This window comes from Saccostrea cucullata, unplaced genomic scaffold, assembly GCF_032062105.1.
Source record: "Saccostrea cucullata isolate Sc308-1 unplaced genomic scaffold, CSIRO_AGI_Scuc_v1 ctg4724, whole genome shotgun sequence".
Classification (NCBI taxonomy): Eukaryota; Metazoa; Mollusca; class Bivalvia; order Ostreida; family Ostreidae; genus Saccostrea; species Saccostrea cuccullata.
The window spans coordinates 14,848-35,707 of record NW_026925849.1 but is presented as its reverse complement, the minus strand read 5'-3'; the positions used below and the strand labels follow the sequence as shown (position 1 = coordinate 35,707).

The following is a 20,860-nucleotide window of genomic DNA, read 5'->3' as shown; positions in this document are numbered from 1 at the left end:
CTTCGATTAAATCACAATTGCATTATTGTCGTCCTGTACAATAACGATTTCTTATATTAAACTATATTGAATTGTATATAGCAATCTTTCTTCTGCTTTATTTTAGTCTTATTGATCATAAAGGTTTAACATACATACAGATTCATCATAGTAATACATTTTCACAGCAAAAAAAAAAAAAAAAAATTCAAAAATGCAGCTCATATTGCTTTGATTTAAAGGTTTGCTTTTCTTTGCAAAGAAGGGAGGGATTATCGCCCGTAATGAAACCCCGTACAGTATTTTTAAAAAGTTAGCGAGTATCATTGTCTTCTAATATTAGCTTAAGTAGTTAATTAAAGTATCAACATAAAGCGTAAATAGAATTTCATTTCAACTTCTGCAAAAATGCCAATACATGAACATAGTCCTACATAATTATTTCACTTTTTTCTAATACAAATCAGAGGATAAATTTAAAAAAATAAAAAAAAGAAGAAGCATTTAAAAAAACAACAACAGTTAGGAACATAAAACAAATATGAAATTTGCTACATACAATGTATAAACAAATGCTTATTGTCAATACAACATGAAAAATATTTTTTTAAAAGGTCATACGAGTTTGAATTTCCATAAGGATACAATATACGTTCTTCCAGATCAAGTTTGTCTTGGCCTTGCTTTTGTGTACAAATGCTTATGTTCCTTAGATACAAAGTCTGTTCTAAAATTAGATACACATGCAGATAGCAGAGTTCATCAGCCGTGCTGTTGAAGTATTATTTTTAATCTTGTCTTAAAGTTGACATATCATTGTGATAAAAGATTTCGACGATGTTATCCTAGTTCCTGCAATGTCTCGTCTAGTTTTATTCTTGTTAACTGCAACAGGTAAGAACCTTGATGTAGAATATTAATATATTGGTTTTTTTTTCAAGATTTTCTAATTTTTTTTATAATAAAAAAGAAATAGATAAATGAGAAAATAATGTTTTTAATAAAGACGATAATGGTCTATCTTTCCCTATTCAAAATATAATTATAAATTCTTACCTAAAAGTAAAGAAAAATAATATACATGTGAGATCTTACAAATATGTAACTGCAAAACACAATGGGTGCACAGACGCATGTATGGATACCGATGGGTAAACACTCTTATCATGAATCACCTCCCTACCCATTTTTTTCTTTGAAGAAAATCCAGAGTCTAGGATGCTTTTGTGACCCTTAAAGAAATGAGACCCATAAAACATTTTCACGACTTTAACGGCCTGTCCCTTATAATAAATCCTCATTCCATTACCTACCTCTCGTTTAGTTAAACGAATGTTTACACCACACATGGAACCAGAGACCTACTCATCAAAAAGAGTCAGAGGTTTAGGAAATTTTGGCGAGGCCTCACAAACTTTCAACAGGCCTCTGAAATATTGCAATATCTGATTGTAGGGCGTTCAAACGTAAAATATATAAAAAAAAAAATATCTGTTAAAATGTTTTTCTTGATCGGGTATTTAATCTAATGTTGAAAACAGCAAGACAAACAGCTTATTTATAAGGGGAAAATGTTTATTTAAGGAATTCTATTATTTAGATTGTGCAAGTTTTTGACATCTTTATTTTATTAATGTTTTTTTTTTCTTTGCTACATGGAATTTTACACGAAGAAAATAATTAATATGTATAAATCTTGACTCTTTATGTGAAAATTTAGATCGCTTTATTTTTTGATAAGAAAATCTTAACTGATAATTTTTACATCTCTTTGATCAAGCTCTTGGTTTTGATTGTTTACAGGTATTTATCCTTGTATTTATCCTTGAAGTAATCTCAGTTGATGTTCCCTTGGTTTAAAGATATATAAAAATTAGCATGATGTTGCATTACATAATATCTTTAGGTTTATCATATATGTTTACTTTGTCAAAACATACAGATAAACCTTACATTTAATATCTATCTACCGTATATACTCGCCTATAAGTCGGTCCGCATATAAGTCGGTTGTATTTTTTGAAGTTATTTGTCTGGGATTTGCCACTGAACCTCTTATAAGTCGGTACAAACTTTTTGCAACATGACAATTTCTAATAAATGCTCTGATGTATTACCCAGATTTCAATTACAGGTAGATATTTAAAGAATTTTTAAAACTTTTTTAGTCATAAAAAAATAATACCCTCTTAAGAATAAAAAAAAATGCACCGTATATGCTACTTGCATTGTCTTTTGCACTGTATCCAACTCCTTTGAAAACAGCTTGGTCACCTTACTATAAATGCTAATTTGAAGTAATATAAACACTCCTCATAACACATTATAAATATACCTATGAAAGAAATTACAAAAACTGTCTGAGTAAATGTTTATAAAGCTCCTTCTTAAAAATGGACAGTAATCAATACATAGTTGTCACGGCGGGATTTTATCACTGGAAATAAATGTACGAGACCCAGAAGGGTAAAATACAGATTCCTTACATAAATTTTATTTTCTCATTTTAGTGGCAGGTAATGCAATACAACAGGCTGACCTGGAATATATTGGGACCTATCTCGATATAAAAATAGCCATCGAAGACAATTTAAAAGAAAATGGCATGAAGCATAAATTAAGTCTCAATATGACAAACATTGGAAGGGGCATGGTAGAAAATGAAGGCTGGTCAATTTATTTCTGTAGCTTTTTTATGATTGAACCTGATCACCTCCCATCAGCTGAAGAATATATTCTTCCGCACTATTACTTGAAAATAAATCATATACAGGGGTGCTTGTTTAGCATGTCCCCGACGTCCGGTTTTCCGAAACTTTATGCATATGAGAGACATTTTGTTGAGTTTTACGGACAATACTGGACCGTCTCTAGGACAGATTTCCCACCAAATTGGTATATAGCTGCACCGTCCTTAAAACCCGTCAACATTCAATCAACATTTACAGGAAAGCGTTTTGTGACCGACTTCATCTCTCCAAAACAATGGAAGAGGTACCGGAACGACCAATACAATCCATACACGGCACAGGAACGCTACAGAAAATATGAGGATAAAATACCAACCAACTCCTTAAAATTAGTTATACCAACGCCAAAAGACATTCAAATACATTCAAATAATTCTTTGAAGATTCACAACATGACAGTTGTATGTACACCAGATTTAAAAGAAGAAGCAGTATACTTATCAAGTAAGTAAAAAGAGAGTGGTCCTCATAATGATGTTCTATCGATAATATATAATACAGTGAATATTTAATTCATTTTAAATAAAGCTCACCTTTGGAAAGACTACATTTAAGAACAAATGACACAAACTTATTAAAAATAGGGATGGTAATCGATTGCAGAACCGCAAAACGTTCCGACCGATTATTCGGTTAGTCATAACAAGATATACATTTTGACATTTTCTTTTCATATACAAAAAAAGCTAATAAGACGTTAGAAGTTACATTCTTTTATTATTTTGAGCGGGAAATTTGATGTATATAAGAGTATATTTCATTTCAATTTCAATAGATACGAAAAAATTAAGATAACCATGAATTTTGCCTGAGAAGTCAGAGAGGGTAATTTTCCAACGCAGATGATAAAGTTAATTCTGTTTTGTCACCATAATCAAAACTAGTCTATGTCTGAACTCTTACTTTATTTACAATTTACAACGTTCTTTATGATACATATATCACATGGCTTCGAGGGTGACATACCAGAATATTTGCCCCGAGGTGACAGGAAAGCCCTGGAGTGTAATGTTACCCGATGCCGAAGGCAGAGGGTGACATAACACTCCAGGGCTTTCCTGTCACCGAGGGGCAAATATTCTGGTACAGTTGCCCGAGAAGCCATGTGGTATATTTTCTATGACATTTTTAAAATTAAAAGAAAATTTAAAATCATTCAAATCATTACAATTTACACAAAAAATCCAAAAATGCCTTCTTGACGTTAAGAAATTACGCTGTGTTATTTACTCTTGCTTAGCAACCGACGTCATAAAATCTCGAACCCGAACTAAAATGCGCATCGTAAAAACATGTGAACGTGATCGAAAGGGTGACATAACTGTTTCCGGTGTGACATAACTGTTTCCAGTGTGATTCAGCATTTTTCAGGGTTTATAGCAAGTATTATTATATTTGTGATATAATAAGAAAACTTTTCCAAAAATGTTATATAATAATTTAATAGATAGCGGAAATATAGACATACTGTACTTAAAAGTACTTAACGGTGAAATTTTTATATCATTAAGAAAACCACAGGACTGTCTGGGTAACGGCATGATGTTATAAAAACAGTAATTAACACTTTACGAATTGACCATGCAAGTACCCTGCAATCTTAATCTGAAGAGCTACAATTACCTCCAAACATTCTTAATTATAAGATGTGTAAAACACTAAATAAAAATCTATGCAGAGCTTTCCTTTTTTTAAGAAACCCCTAACAAAAAAATACTATAGTTAACTATAGTTAACTATAGTTTACTATAGTAAACTATAGTGATAACTTTGACACTTTGAAAACTTTGATTTACTATAGTGATAACTTTGACACTTTGAAAAACTTTGACGAAATATTTGACACTTTGAAAAACTTTGACGAAAACTTTGACACTTTGAAAAACTTTGGCGAAAACTTTGACACTTTGAAAAACTTTGGCGAAAACTTTGACACTTTGAAAAACTTTGGCGAAAACTTTGACACTTTGAAAAACTTTGACGAAAACTTTGACACTTTGAAAAACTTTGGCGAAAACTTTGACACTTTGAAAAACTTTGACGAAAACTTTGACACTTTGAAAAACTTTGGCGAAAACTTTGACACTTTGAAAAACTTTGGCAAAAACTTTGACACTTTGAAAAACTTTGGCAAAACCTTTGATACTTTGAAAAACTTTATCGAAAACTTTGATACTTTGAAAAACTTTATCGAATACTTTGACACTTTGAAAAACATTATCAAAAACTTGGATACTTCGAAAAACTTTATCAAAAACTTGGATGCTTTAAAACTTTAAAAAAGTTTATTGAAAACTTTGACACTTGAAAAAACTTTATCGAATACTTTGACACTTTGAAAAACATTATCGAAGTCTTTGATACTTTGTAAAACTTTATCGAAAACTTGGATACTTTGAAAAATTTTATCGAAAACTTGGATACTTTGAAAAACTTTATCAAAAATTTAACACTTTGAAAAACTTTGTCGAAAACTTGGATACTTTAACACATCGAAAAACTTTATCAAAAACTTTGACACTTTATAAAACTTTATCGCCAACATTGAAAATTTAAAAAACTTTATCGAAAACTTGGATGCTTTGGAAAATTTTATCAAAAAGTTTGATACTTTGAAAAAATTTGACGAAAACTTTGACACTTCGAAAAACTTTGGCGAAAACTTTGACACTTTGAAAAACTTTGACGAAAACTTTGACACTTTGAAAAACTTTGGCGAAAACTTTGACACTTTGAAAAACTTTGATGAAAACTTTGACACTTTGAAAAACTTTGGCGAAAACTTTGACACTTTGAAAAACTTTGACGAAAACTTTGACACTTTGAAAAACTTTGACGAAAACTTTGACACTTTGAAAAACTTTGACGAAAACTTTGACACTTTGAAAAACTTTGGCGAAAACTTTGACACTTTGAAAAACTTTGACGAAAACTTTGACACTTTGATTTACTATAGTTAATTATAGTAAACTATAGTTAACTATAGTTAACTATAGTATTTTTTTGTTAGGGACGCAAACGTTTAGTTGCTAATCGAACAGTTTTGAGTTGAAATAGGGTAAAATTAACAGTCAAGTGTATTTTTCCTCAGATTTTTATCGTTTGAGAAAGTGCATAGGATTTGTATTGCAATTATAATAATTTTTAGAATACTCTACTAAGTATTATTCATTTTTTATTTTAAATTTAAACGACATGCCCTTGCGTTTTTTGATGTATTTCATTACATGTACCTTGAATGGGAAAGAACAATGACCTCATAATATTACGCTATCATGTGCATTAGCTTTAACATGCTGTGGGTACTAAGCATGAATAAAAAAAATCTATCTTAACTTTCGATGTGTAGAAAATATATAATTTCTGCATTTTTACTTGCTAATTTGCATGGAAAGGCATATGTTGCCTTTACTCACTTGCGTAACTTATATTTGGAAACTTCTTCAATTCTTTGATTGTGTAAAAAGTAAAAAAAAAGTAAAACAAAATTCATTGTTCTATAATGTTTTTTAGAGAAAAAAAAAGTAGATATTTTCATACTTAACAATTCCACCAAAAATATATCCCTGCTATTTTTCAAACGCAGATGTCTATTTCTATTTTAATTTGTACAATTCTGATGGGGAAAGGAAAATCAGATCTTTTTAATCCCATATACTTGAATTTATAAGGCATACACGCAATTGTACTTTGAATATGTTATCTAGTCAGAAACCAGAAAAGAATCCTATGTTTACTACATTAAAAATTCTCTTTTTTCTAGAAAGACTTGGTTTTTCGTTGATAGTTAACAATAATACACAGACAAACACACAGAACCAAATATCTCTCTCCATTGACCCTCTCCTCGGAAATAACAGTGAGGCTTACAAATTACTCGTTAAATTAAAAGACAGAAGAATTAATATAATTGGTCAGACGACCAAAGGTGCATTTTAAGGTGCACAGTCGCTGATAAGTCTAATGGATGGTTCTTCTGACAAAATGAGTGTTCCAGAAGTTTCTATACTAGACGAGCCTCGATATGAGTTCCGAGGAATGCATATAGATATAGCTAGAAACTTTCGATCAAAAGCAGACATTATTCGATTGATGGATGGAATGGCTATGTATAAATTAAACAAACTCCATCTACATCTCTCTGACGATGAAGGATGGCGGGTAGAAATCCCTGATCTACCTGAGCTAACACAAGTAAGTGCCTTGGTTATTGATGTACTATTCGAACATTATAAACAAATTAATAAAACTAAAGACGGATTAGCTGTTGTAATTGCTTTCTATACCACCGTTTTGCATTCATGGAAGTTTCCAAATGTTTAAGATATAAAGGCATAAATAAACCATAGTATCTAATTTTTGGAGGTAGAAATTACCGACAACTTTTTCATCATCATTAAAATGTTAATAAATAAATAGAAATTTCGCTGCTGAAAGTGAAATCGACTTAAAAAAAAAACATTTTTGTCAACAGGTAGCAGGAAAACGATGCCATGATCTTACTGAAACGAAGTGTATAATTTCCCAGCTTGGATCGGGGGGAGACGAATTGACCTCCGGTTCTGGCTTCCTAAATGTTTCCGAATATACTGAAATTGTCCTCGAAGCTAAAAAACGCCATATTGAAATAATTCCGGAAATTGACATGCCTGGTCATTCTCGAGCTGCAATAAGAGCCATGGAAGCAAGGTTTTTAAGATACAAGACAACTAATTTAACTAGAGCAAACCAGTATAGATTGGTAGATCCTAATGATACAAGTAATTATTTTTCTGTTCAAATGTACAATGACAACGCTGTTAACCCATGCGTGGAATCCACGTATATATTCTTTGAGAAAGTACTGAAAGAAATGTTGAAAATCCACCCGGGATTAAAAACCTTTCACTTTGGTGGAGACGAAGTGGCAAAGGGTGCGTGGGTAAATTCAACAAAATGCCAAAAAATGGCGGAGCGTGATTCTTCCTATTCAGACGCCGGACTCTTAAAAGAATATTTTGTACATCGCGTATCTAATATCACTAATCGGCTAGGACTTAACATTGCGGGGTGGGAAGATGGATTTTTGGGACATAATGGGATTCCATACAACAGGAGTTATATACCAAATTCTAAAGTATACGCAAATGCTTGGCAAAATGTTTGGGAATGGGGTGCAGCAAAAAGAGCCTATAACCTTGCAAATAGTGGTTATACGGTAAGCTAGTTCTATTTTTTTTTCTTCATTTCTATTAAAAGCCTGTTTTAATTTCATTTGAAATACAAATAAGGATAAAATTGTCTTGTAAATAATATAAGGTGATTTTGAATCTTAAGTAATAATGATATTTCCTTTTTCCAGAAATACTGTTATATTTATATGCAAACTTGTTCAGACAAGGTCCTCAAATGATATTCAGATTTCGTTCTTGAAAGCCCTATCAGATACATTCTTATTAACTGGCACGTTTTCAATACTGAAATGCTTTTTGTTAAACTCCAGAATATTGTCTTTCTATAACAGAAAAAACAAGATGTGTTTGTGAAACACTATGGGCCCGGCGGCAACAAAGTTCAAAAAAACTATTTTTATCATATTTGTCACAGTCAAGGTCACAAGGTCATTGACCTTGGTGTCATTTGAAAGAACTTAATCGGTGAAGTATGCATACCAAATATGAAGTCCCTATCTAATATGATTCAAAAGTTGTGGCAAAAAGTGTGAAAAGCTATTTTTAGCATATAGGTCACAGTCAAGGTCACAAGATCATTGATCTTGTCGTCGTTTGAAAGGACTTTATTAGTGTAGTAAGTATACCAAATATGAAGTCCCTATCTCCTATGGTTCAAAAGTTATGACAAACAGTGGAAAAATCTATTTCTAGCATATTTGTCACAGTCAATTTCACAAGGTCATTGACCTTGATGTCATTTGAAAGGACTTAATTAGTGGAGTATGCAGACTGAATATGAAGTCTCCATCTCTTATGGTTCAAAAATTATGGCGAAGGTTAAAGTTGACAACAGACAGACAGACAAACAGACAAACAGACAGGACAAAAAGAATATACGCCCGGGATCTATCGATCCGGGCGCATAAAAAATTACAGAGATATACAGAAAATAAAGTCTGAAACCATATTGTCTATCAGATAAAAAAGTTTTTACTAAAAATGGTTATCATATGGCGACGCCACAATTTGTCAAAAAGAGGAATAAGTATTTTGTCCTATGCTCTATACTCATGGCCATGGAGTATTGAGGATTTTTTTTGAGCCTATGCCTATAAATACAAAGTTCTTAGGTTTATACGGCTTCACCCAAAGTGCCGGTCACAACGTCCAACAGTTGGTTTGGAAACCACGACGCAAGGATCACTTCCTTACTCTGAGACTGTAATGCAGACATTCTAACCAATGCGCCACGCAAGCGATATTTTTTTAATAATAAGAAAGATATGTGATATTGTCGACTGTCAGAAAACTTAAGAATAACCGTCCTGGAACTAAGATGCAAAATAGAAGCAAAATAGAGCCTTGAACAACATACTTTTAATTTTTCATTTACTTCCTTTTTTATTACCTATCAATTCATTGATGACAGAAAAAAATTCATATAAATCAAAATTTTGTTCAGACATGTACTTCTTTCTTCCTTTTCTTCGATTCTTTCTTATTTTCAAAGGTAATCATGGCACAAGCGACTCATTTATACTTCGACCAACCCAATGAACCGGATCCGGAAGAGCCCGGCTTATATTGGGCCACACGATACACGGACGTTGCTAAAACCTTCCGGTTCCGCCCGGACAGACTATACAAAAACATTGATATAAAACGTTCTGGAGAGAAGATAACATACGAACAGGTTTGTGGGAAGAAAGACATCAACTGTCCACCGCTGATAAATAGGAAAAATATAATCGGTAAGCTAGCGTCATTCATAGATTTTGAATACATTCTATTGTTTAAAAATGTTAAGCATGGAAATGTTTGCACACTATTTCTTAAAATTTACTGATTCAACTCATTGTATGCATTTCCAGGTATACAAGGCAATCTCTGGAGCGAAACATTGCTGACGTCTGAAATCTTTGACTATATGGTGTTTCCAAGAATACTGTCTCTTGCTGAAACAGCGTGGCACAAAGCTAGTTGGGAAGAATTAGATTTAAATATCCCAGATGGTGAATCAGCCTCTTTATTTGACTGGGGTGTTTTTGCAAACACAATTGGTCAAAAAGAATTTGATCGCTTACATAGATTAGGAATAAACTACAGAATTTCTCCGCCAGGTGCAATGTAAGTTAGCAATAAGTTCGAATATGCTTTAGGTTTTTACAAGCTTCAGAATTCAAATTTTTATTGTCTTTATTTTTTACAATTACTTGTTTTTTTTTTAACAACAGCCTTAATAAACATATACTCTGTATTCAATATCAAGGACAGAAAATCCAAAATGTGTATGCAATATACGTACGACTCATATCATTTTCTTAGGCAGATCAATATAGAAATTAGAAAATTAGAAAAGCTCACTAATTAGCTTTCAGCCCAGGTGAGCTAAACATGCATCTGATTTAAAAGTCCATACATATCTTTATCATTCGGTATATTTTTATATTATATATGTTATTTATAACATATCAAACAATTTAGAGTTTACCTAAAATAAGTAATATAGATCTATCTATCGATTTTTACAACTCACTGAACTGTGACACGGTGTTCACGCCATAGAAGAATAAGGTTATACTTTCCCTGCAAGAATTCAATAGCGCGGCAAACGTTTCTCTTCAAATTTAGCCTAAATAATGTATGAAATATTTTAATACGAATGTATTTTTTTTCGATTTTATATTATTTTAGTATAAAAAGAATTGGCATCAAATTGAACATGAAATTTAATTCTGAAATTGCTTGAAAAATTACATGATTGCGAGGGTGTTTAAAATAGGAAATGGTATATGCATTAAAATCTTTGAATGTTGGGAAGGGAGTAAACTGGTCAATCAAAACTGATGTAAAAAAAATTGTTTCACAGAATAAAGAACGGTACACTTCATGTGAAGACGGAGTTTCCTGGTCATATTGTACAATACAGCACAGATAATGGTATCATATGGCAAGATGTTCCAAGTGGACTTCGACCAATAAATACCTCTATACAACTTAGAACAAGGTTTGTTTCCCCTAAATGCAATGGTAAAAAACAAAGTTATGAAAATCCGATATGATGTACAGATATTGTTTCTCTTTGTAATACTACTTACTAGACCTTAACGATTAATTGCGATAAAGTTCAAATACGCTAACCTCTCGCCCTCTCTTCTTTTCTGCCCCGTGGGGATCCGGGTTAGAATAGGTCCACAGTACCCCCTTCCTTGTCGTAAAAGACGACTAAATGGGGCGGTCCTTTGAATGAGACAGTATAAACCGAGGCCCCGTGTCACAGCAGGTGTGGCACGATAAATATCCCTCCCTGCTCAAGGGCCGTAAGTGCCGAGCATAGGCCTAAATTTGCAGTCCTTCACCGGCAATGATGACGTCTCCATATCAATGAAATATTCTGGATAGGGACGTTAAACAGTATACAATCAATCAATCAATATCTTTTTTTTTTCTATCTCGCCCAAAAATTAAAGAAAACAAATAAAACCCAAAGGAAAGATTTATGATTTTAAATCTTAATCAAGCTGTTGCTCAACGTAAAAACAGACAAATCTTTCCAACAGTGTAACGTGAGAGGTTCAATACCTAAGTAACATGTCCAATATCTTACCCAGTGGTCAAATATCCATGTTTTAATGACTGATCAGTAAAACACTGAAAATATTAGACCGTTTTTAGTACATCTTTATAAAAGAATATTTAACAATTTGGATAAAAGATAATGTTTTAATTTTGGAAAAAAAGCGCGACTTAATTGAATGAGAAACAACGTGATATCCTTTACCAAGTGTTGCCTATGCCAGAATAATTTAACAAATCATTATAATGATTTTATGAAATTATCTTATATCATATTATATCACATTATACCGTACTTAATTGTTATGTATAAAAATTGATTTAATTGTAAGCTTTTTGGTTTGCAGTGCCCTGTATAAACAATAATAATTGTATTATATCTTTAATAATTAGTTCTCGAGATGGAAAGCGATTCAGCAGAACAATAACTTTTTATCCAGGTAAGTATATTACTGGATTAGAAAAGAAACAACAATTTTATACATAATGAAGTGTGTCTCAAAGCAAGTTTGTAAGTAATATTTTTGTCTGTCATAAGGCAATTTTAAGAGCATAAAAATTAAAGAGCACGAAGAAATAAGTCCTTTAGCTCCTTAATTCTTTTTTTTTTTGAATTGACATTTTAATTTTATACATGTTGTTGTCAAAATACACTTGCAAATGATTTTGTCCAAATGGATTCAATTTTTAGGAAAAAAAATACTTTCTGGAATATGCTTGCAATTACACGAAAGTAAATATGAATAGAAAATTGGATGTTTAATTCTTATTCTTCGTTATGCATCAATCTGCGTATTATCTTTATTTATAACGTTGCTATCAAAGCATAAGGGTCTGTTGTGAAAAAAAAAAACTGACAAAAACCTGAATAAAAGAGAAAAAAAATCTTTTTAGATGAACCACTGGCAGCTGCAGAACAACACTTGGTCGATTACATTGCTAACAATGTAGTGGTTCGACTGGAAGTGATAAGTAACGTTAATAAAACTGGAAAACACTCAATGTCTATTAGTTTGAATAACACTGGAATTAAAAAAATCGGTTCAGGAAATTGGGAAATTAGTTTCTTCACGTCACACCTTCTCCAACCAGATGAATATCCATACCCCCATGGATACACATTAAGGGACTGCCATTTAAGTTTATTCCATGTGGGAGGATCTTTGTTTAAATTAAAACCAGACAGAAATTTCAAACTTTCAGAATTTAGATCTGTGACATGCATTCTACTTGCTAAAGGCTATCAAGTTGCAAAAACAGATTCAATGCCAAACTGGTATGTTGCTGCCGAAGGTATGCAGGCAAAAGACATCGTGTCAAGTACAAGCGAATCTTTGAATTTTGTTGATCCTTTTGTTAGACCTGAGCAATACCACCGCTTTTCGGGTGATTCCTACTCACCTTACAGTCCACAGAAGCGATATAACATTAATGACGTCATGACTGTTTCTGGAATGGAAGCTAAACAAATCATACCAACTCCAGTTCATTTTGGAATAAAACAGAATAGCACTGTTATTATTGATAGTACTTGATAGTACATGGGTTTTATATCATACGACTTTTTTTATTTATGAAAATTCAGAATAAACTCTAGCAAAAATGTTTAATATATTAGTGAAATCTGTCAGTAATTTTTTTTACTTTTTCTATTGATTTTTAGATCTTTTCAATTTAAGCATACAGAACAGACCCCACCATAAGTATATAACCCTTAAGACAGCAACACATTTGAACATTTTACACAATCCACACACCCGTGATGAAGCATATGAAATAGATGTATCAACTTCTATAATCAGGATTTTAGCACACACCAGTAAGGGCGTATTTTATGCTTTTAAAACCTTATAAAGCTTAATTCAAAACAGAAATGGCGTCAAAAAACTTCCGGTGGTGACAATCAAAGATCAACCTCGATTTCAGTACCGCGGAATGCACTTGGATATAAGTCGAAATTTCCAACCGAAGGGGGAGATATTCAAGCTTTTAGAAACCATGGCCACATACAAACTAAATAAGTTCCATATACATCTAACAGACGACGAAGCTTGGAGACTTCAGATTCCAGGAATACCAGAACTGACAGAGGTATGTTAAGGCTGCAGTGACAGGTGAGGTCTCTATTAACTTTGTGTTTAATTTTTTTCAACACGGTATAAAATAAATATGTAAGAATTAAAAGAAAAATGTTTCAGGTAAATTTACAAGAATACAAGTATTAACTTATACAGCTTGTCAAAATACCAAGAAAGCTGAATTCAAAATGGCTATTACCTTTTAATTTATTTCGTATTTAAATGACACTTTAAAACAAGCTACACAAGTTATGTTTTGTATTTAAACAGATTGGTTCTGTTAGGTGTCATGATTCTGGGGAAAATGACTGTTTACTTCCACAACTAGGATCAGGTTCCTCCAAAAATGGCTACGGTTCCGGATTTTATACAGTAAATGATTACAGGGAAATCTTAGATTTTGGAAGTGAACGTCATATTGAAGTGATTCCCGAAATAACACTGCCAATTCACTGTCGCGCAGCAAAGAAATCAATGGAGGCACGATTCCGGAAGTACACAAAATATGGAAATATTTCGACTGCCAGACAATTCCTCTTGACAGATTTTGGGGACACTACTAAGTACCTGACCATGCAAATGTTTGCAGACAATGCCATAAATATTTGTATGAATTCAACAGTTGAATTCATACGATATGTCATTAAAGCAGTGAAAGAAATGCATTTAGGGGTACAGCCTCTGCAGATGTTCCATATAGGAGGTAAACAATGTTTTCCTCCAGGTGGTATTATATATTTTTTTTTGTCCCAAACAAATGGAACGGAGTAGCTAATTATTTTCGACACAATACAAACTTTTTAAACTAAAAATAACAATTTAAAAAAAAAACGATTTTTTTATATAAATTATTTACTAATATCCTTTAAAGGGGAAGTGCCACACCAACTTTTTTTTATTTCATAGATCTCAAAGTCATCCTTTTTAAACAATGGTGTTAGAAATGAAAGACCAATAATTATAACTTTTAATTATTTTATATGATATTTTTTTTTGTATTTTTATCCAAAATAGATGTTAGATTAAATTTGAGTTAAATATTTCCTGTAAATAAATGGTAATTTGATAGGGATGTCTTTAAGGTCTTTGAAATAAAATGTTGGTGTGACATTCCCCCTTAAATATGACTATGTCTAGGAGACGGTATGGCAAATGTGTGGAAAGATTCTCCAGAATGTCAAGCTCTGCTCGCTAGAAATGGTTTAAGTGACGTCAGAAAATACTTTGTTAAACAACTTGTGCAAATTCTGGATCAAGAGGGATTAACAACTGGTGCTTGGGAAGAAATGTATACGGATGACGATGGTCGTATGAATCTAACAAATTTGCCAACCAATAGGTAGCACAGCTTAAACATTCAAAATCCAAGTCTTCATTTCACTAATGCGCATATATGTATGATTTATTTACAAATACATTGATTTTTAGAAAGTTTATGATAATATGATATCCCCCTTTTATCGATCTAATATTAAATGTATTTACAATATACATGTAGCTACACTGCGTATGCATTTTTTGTCTGCATAAAAGAAATAGAAAGTTCCTTCTATATTTGTTCTAATTTTGGAGGTATTTACTAATTGTTTATTTATAGAAGTGTAATGGCTTACAACTGGAATAACATTTGGGAATGGGGACAGGGAGAGAGTGCTTATAAGTTGGCGAATGCTGGGTATAAGGTAAATAAATGTACATGTATCTTTTGTCCAAATTATAGTTACATGAAATATGCGGCTACTTTCCCCTTTTCCTGGGGACTCTTTATTTTGAAAAAAAAAATTAAATAAACTCTACGCAATTGTATACAAAAAAAAATGATTTATATTGAAGATTTTTTGTAACATCCATAATTTATCATTGCACAATTATATGTTTTGGAATAACAAAGTAAATATTGAGATTTAGCATAGTCTTGTCAAATGAATTAATATTGTTTTACTAAAGGATGATTGATTATGAAAAAATGAGTTACGTGATATTTTAAGTCAAATATTAATAATTTAATTTCAGTTCAATATTTAGATTTATTTTTTGCATAACTTGTACGTCACAATGAGTCGTCAAAAACGAATTATTATTTTAAAAAATGTATTTATCTTTTTCCGAAAAAAATGGAAAAATGAGCATTGTCTACATTGAAATTATAAAGAAATGAGTTAAGTGATATTTTAATATAACATAACTTGTTTTTTATAAACCGCTTCGCGGTTTATAAAGCGTAGTTTTACTATTCTACACTGAAGGTTGTACTTGGGCATGCGACACATCTTTATCTTGACCATACCCAAGAACCCGACCCAGAAGAACGGGGGGCATCGTGGGCATCAAGATTTATAGACACTCGGAAAGTCTTTGGGTTTGTGCCTTCAAATATCTTTTATAATGCGGATAAAGATGGAAATGGACATCTTCTCAAACGTAACCAAATATGTCCAAACAATGGAACGTGTACTGAGTTAAAAGATCCAAACAATATTATCGGTGTGTATATCAATACATTGAGTTTGTGTGAATTATTCTAACATGTTTTTACACTTATTTCTTTATATGTTAAAATACGTTATTATGCTCTTAATGTGTGTGTTTTTTTCGAAATCTAGAATTCATGCATTCTTCTCAATTAAATTTTATTATTATTATTTTGTTTATCCCTTTGAAAATTTTGATAAAAGCAAAGATGTATTTGTGAAACACTATGCGCCCGACTGCAACAGAGTTCGAAACAGCTTGTTTAAGCATATATGTCACAGTCAAGGTCACAAGGTCATTGAGCTTGGTGTCATTTGAAAGAGCTTTAATAGTTGAGTACATGCACGAACCAAATATGAAGTATCTATCTCTCATGGTTCAAAAGTTATTGTAAAGTAAAGTTAAAGATGACAACATACAGACAAACAGATAAACAAACATTCAAAAAAGGGCAAAAACAATATACGCCTCGGATCTTTCGATCCAAGCGCACAAAAAAAAAATAGTTGATCAAAAATCCATATCGGAAATGTACATTTAGATATCGATTAAGTAAACTATATGAAATTAAAAACATTTTGATGTCTTTTTTCAGATGGTTTTTGAGATTACGTACTTTGTGATTTGAAGGAATTAGTAATCATTTAATATGTTTATACAAGTGCTAATCCTAACATTAAATAAATGTTTGAAGAATATTAAAGATACGTAAAAAATAACGACCTCTGATTTCAGAAAGATTAATACATGTAACTAAAAACCTGAATAATTTTTTTTTTTAAATAATAACATTTAAAATCATTTTTATTTACTAAAATGAAACATATGGAGATAAAGAACATTATTTAAGATCAAAAGTGTACTAAAAAAATACCAAAAATAGGAGCAGAACAAATGCAGACTCCAAATCTTCAGAGATGCGATCAAGTGCCAGGAAAGAGTGAGCATCCCCTGCCAGCAGGTAGTGTGCTCCTTGTCATGATCGGAAAATAACAAAGAAAATTGTCGTCAACTCTGTGTATAAATCAGGAACTAACAATCAGTATGAACAAAGTCAGTCAGTATTTGACTCAATTATAAATTGTATTTTCTAACAAGATCAACAATTAGTATAAACAAAGTCAGTCAGTATTTGAATCAGTTATAAATTCTATTTTCTTGCAAGGTCAAAAATTACTGTGAACAAAGTCAGTTAATATTTGACTTAAAAAAAAATTGTATTTTCTTACAAGGTCAACAATTAGTGTGATCAAAGTCAGTCAGTATTTGACTCAGTTATAAATTGTATTATTTACAAGGTCATTGTATCGACCACAGAACTTAAGAAATAATGACTTTAAACGAGAATGCTGATATTCTTGTTTCATCAATTTGTCAATAATAAACCACTTTTTAGAAATTATTTATACGTAGGGCATGCTTTTGAGAATCGAATAAAATAAGATGTATAAATCCGTACCTAGGCGATACAGCTATATTGCTGCATAAGTACAGGAAGTTGATAATAGAAATGTTAAATTCATCACGTTTATTACCAAGCTTGGTTGTTAGATTACCATTAACGTATTATTCAAGTAAATATCCAAATACTAAAAATATGGGTCAGGCTATATCGTATGCAATCCTACCATATTGTATTTTTAATAATGACAGGTATGCAAGCACAGGTATGGACGGAAACAATGAGAACTGCAGAGGAACTACATGAAATGATATTCCCTCGTCTTATTGCTGTAGCAGAGCGGGCGTGGAATCAGCCACAATGGGAAGGGATCCAAAACAAGGAGGAACGGATCAAGAAAATAGATCAGGAATGGATATCATTTTCTATGGCCATAGCTGAGAAAGAATTACTGAGATTAGATAAAATTGGAATAAAATATAGAATACCTGTACCCGGAGCAAGGTAAAGAAAAAAATATATAATTACATGTATATATATTTTCATTTATTTAATAAAAAATATTTTTGTTTCCATTCATCGCAACGCAGGGGTAATAAGAGAGCTTACAAAATATTATACCTTGACTACATCAGTGCAACATTATGAGGTCGTAGTAGGCGAGATGACGTCGTCAATTTTAGAAGTTTTCTTAATATTGGTATTTAGAGAGGTAATTCAACTCTAGAAAATGAATAGAAAAGTGTAAACATTAGCAAAAACCTAATATTTTTACTTTGTTCTGCTACATCTGTCATTTTGATTAAAATCTACCACCAATAACATCATAAATTATGTGTATATCAAGTAACTTGTAAATTGATCATGTCGTGTAAAGAGAATTAGACGGCATGTAGAAATATACGTATGGAGTTTTAAAGCAAATATCGTGGAAATTATGTGAATTTTTTTATTTATTTTTTTTTTGTTTTTTTTTTTTTTTTGTTTTTTTTATTCACACAACACACAACATTATATACATATTTCAAAAGAAACAGAATGATGTGTTTCTTTTATTTTAAGAAAGAGAGAGGAAGAGCGAGAGAGAGAGATAGAGAGAAGAGAGAGAGAAATTATGTAAAATTCATGTGGAGTACAGTTAATTTAACGGGTAAACCTATCTATTTTTATCGATTATATTTTCCTTCGAAGACAGTCAGCTATATACATGTACGTATCTCTGTCATTCCTGAACAAAACTGTAAAATGCAACAGAACAACAATAAGCCATATTTCAAAACATGGCCAAAAAAGTTTTCCTTTTAAAAAAATGTAACTTCCCGAGTTAAGGATTTTACAATAAGCTTGGATATTTCAAAATATAGTGCTAATGTGCGGAATAATTATTTTACTGACAGGACAGTAAATCATGGTTTTTTTTAAATTCTTACGAACTATATGTTTATAAAATTATTTACAGCAACTCCGGGTAAAGTTTCATTTGAATATGATGCCGTGATGGTTATTTTGCTTACCCATCTTTATGCAATTCTAGCAGCACTTTTTTATCAAAATAGATGATTTTTCAGAAATGACTATATTATTTACACCTGCGAAAGAGACTACATACCGGTAAATAAATAATTTCCGCAAATGAGTTTTACGTTGTTTTTCTAAAAAAAAAATACCTATGCATTATATACTTATTCAAAAAAAAAGATTTTTCAATTTTAATAGTATATATTTTCTGCCATTGACCCACAACTAATTCTCGAAAATATTCTTTAACATTCGTATTTTTTTTTCTTTTCTCAAGAATTTTGAATGATGCCATCCTAGTAAACACTGCACTGCCAGAAATGGCTGTGGAATTCAGCGTAGACAATAAACAAACCTGGTCATTGGTTACGTCTAATTTGATAATTGTGGGAAAAGAAACGATATATTTCAGAACAAGGTGGGTTCTTGAAAACATTTTTAAAAAAGTAAATGAGTATGTGTTAAAAAGATTTGCCATTATACATGTAATTGATAACCTTTTTTTAAAAGTAAAAAGGGTTTATTTTCTCATTGATGAACTCCAAGGTCAGTACTACATGAATCGTGACCCAGATAAGATTTATGGTCTATTAACCATTTGTAATGTATGTTCCGAACAATGCTTCGTCTTTTTAAAGTTTATCTTTATTTTCACATACCTATTCTTGAAGTAATTTAATTTTTTTTATTAGATCCGCCGATGGTGCTCGGTACAGCAGGGTGGTCACAATGAACTATCAAAATCCTATGAAGAAATATTTATACAAAGCGTCGTTTGATTCAATCTATAATGTGTTACCATGAAATTCTGAACCGTCATGAGTAGTTTAAAATTATACTTAACAATATATCTTTTATCGACAAACAAATTACAATGACTCTAAAATATAAAGTATTACTTCAAAAATATATATCTTGATAGTTCATTTTCCGAAATTCTACTCACAATTTCGTCTGCCGAAATTTACTGAATATTTTTTTAATGGATTTATGAGACTATATTTTTCTTCTTCTTGCATACTAAGGACTGAAATAAAGATTGTATAATATATTGAGCTTCTTTTCTATTCATATGTTTAAAGATTCAAATTTCAGACATGAAGTTCTTTATTGTGAATCAAATTATCGTGATAAGGACGACTGTGTAAAATTATGTTTTCAAATTTATTTCATTTCGCTGATTATCTCCATCTTGAATAACATTGTATATAAGATGCATTATTTAAGGAATGAAGCTAATTTCAACTTATGTTATCCGATATAACATAACTTGGGGCAGTTTACGCTTTATAAACCGCGAAGCGGTTTATAAAAAAGCGTAAACTGCCCATTTTGTTATATCGAAAAACAGTTAAAATTATTTCATTTCATAATTTAATTCCAGTGTAGACAATGAGACAATATTTCTTCCGGAAAAAGACTTCAAATTGTTATTTTAAAAGTAACGTCAAGCGGATAATACAAAATTGTGACATTTGTTTCCAAAATATTATATGTTCCTCTGAATGATTCAGCCAATGAAATTGCTTGATACAAGTGAAATTAAATTATTTAAAAATAAAACATACTTAAGTTAAATGGATAATTGATTCAATGCCCATATAGAGAAACAATTAAAAACATTTCATTTCATATTAATTTGAGTTTTTAATGCACTGAGAAAAAATGTCGAAAACTGTTTTTGAAAGTATAATAATACAATAACATTTGTTTAAACCTAAAACAAGGCATGTTTTAACTGTAGTGACATGACTGTTTAAATAAAGAAAAAAAAGAATAGCAAATTATCAACTCACTGTCTCTTTACATTATTGATGTCTAAATTCTCAAAATGACAGTACTATGTACTATACAAATAAACTGAAGCCAACTGCACTGCGAATCTGTGTATTTATTCATACGCTTGAATCCTGAGAGAAAGAGATCGAGATC

General features: G+C 31.4%; 1 protein-coding gene across 1 annotated transcript; it reads left to right on the top strand.

Annotated features, from left to right (window-relative positions):
• The first annotated feature begins 2,934 nt into the window (after nucleotides 1-2,934).
• On the top strand, nucleotides 2,935-19,949 carry LOC134269901 (beta-hexosaminidase-like). The gene is given in 17 exon segments (XM_062752084.1): nucleotides 2,935-3,173; nucleotides 6,493-6,923; nucleotides 7,204-7,926; nucleotides 9,393-9,633; nucleotides 9,754-10,009; nucleotides 10,752-10,889; nucleotides 11,852-11,898; nucleotides 12,353-12,981; nucleotides 12,983-13,084; nucleotides 13,145-13,549; nucleotides 13,807-14,239; nucleotides 14,674-14,875; nucleotides 15,134-15,218; nucleotides 15,783-16,020; nucleotides 17,662-17,914; nucleotides 19,206-19,346; nucleotides 19,621-19,949. Coding segments are annotated over 16 exon segments (4,236 nt in total). The 5' UTR covers nucleotides 2,935-3,173; nucleotides 6,493-6,692; the 3' UTR covers nucleotides 19,733-19,949.
• The last annotated feature ends 911 nt before the right edge of the window (nucleotides 19,950-20,860 follow it).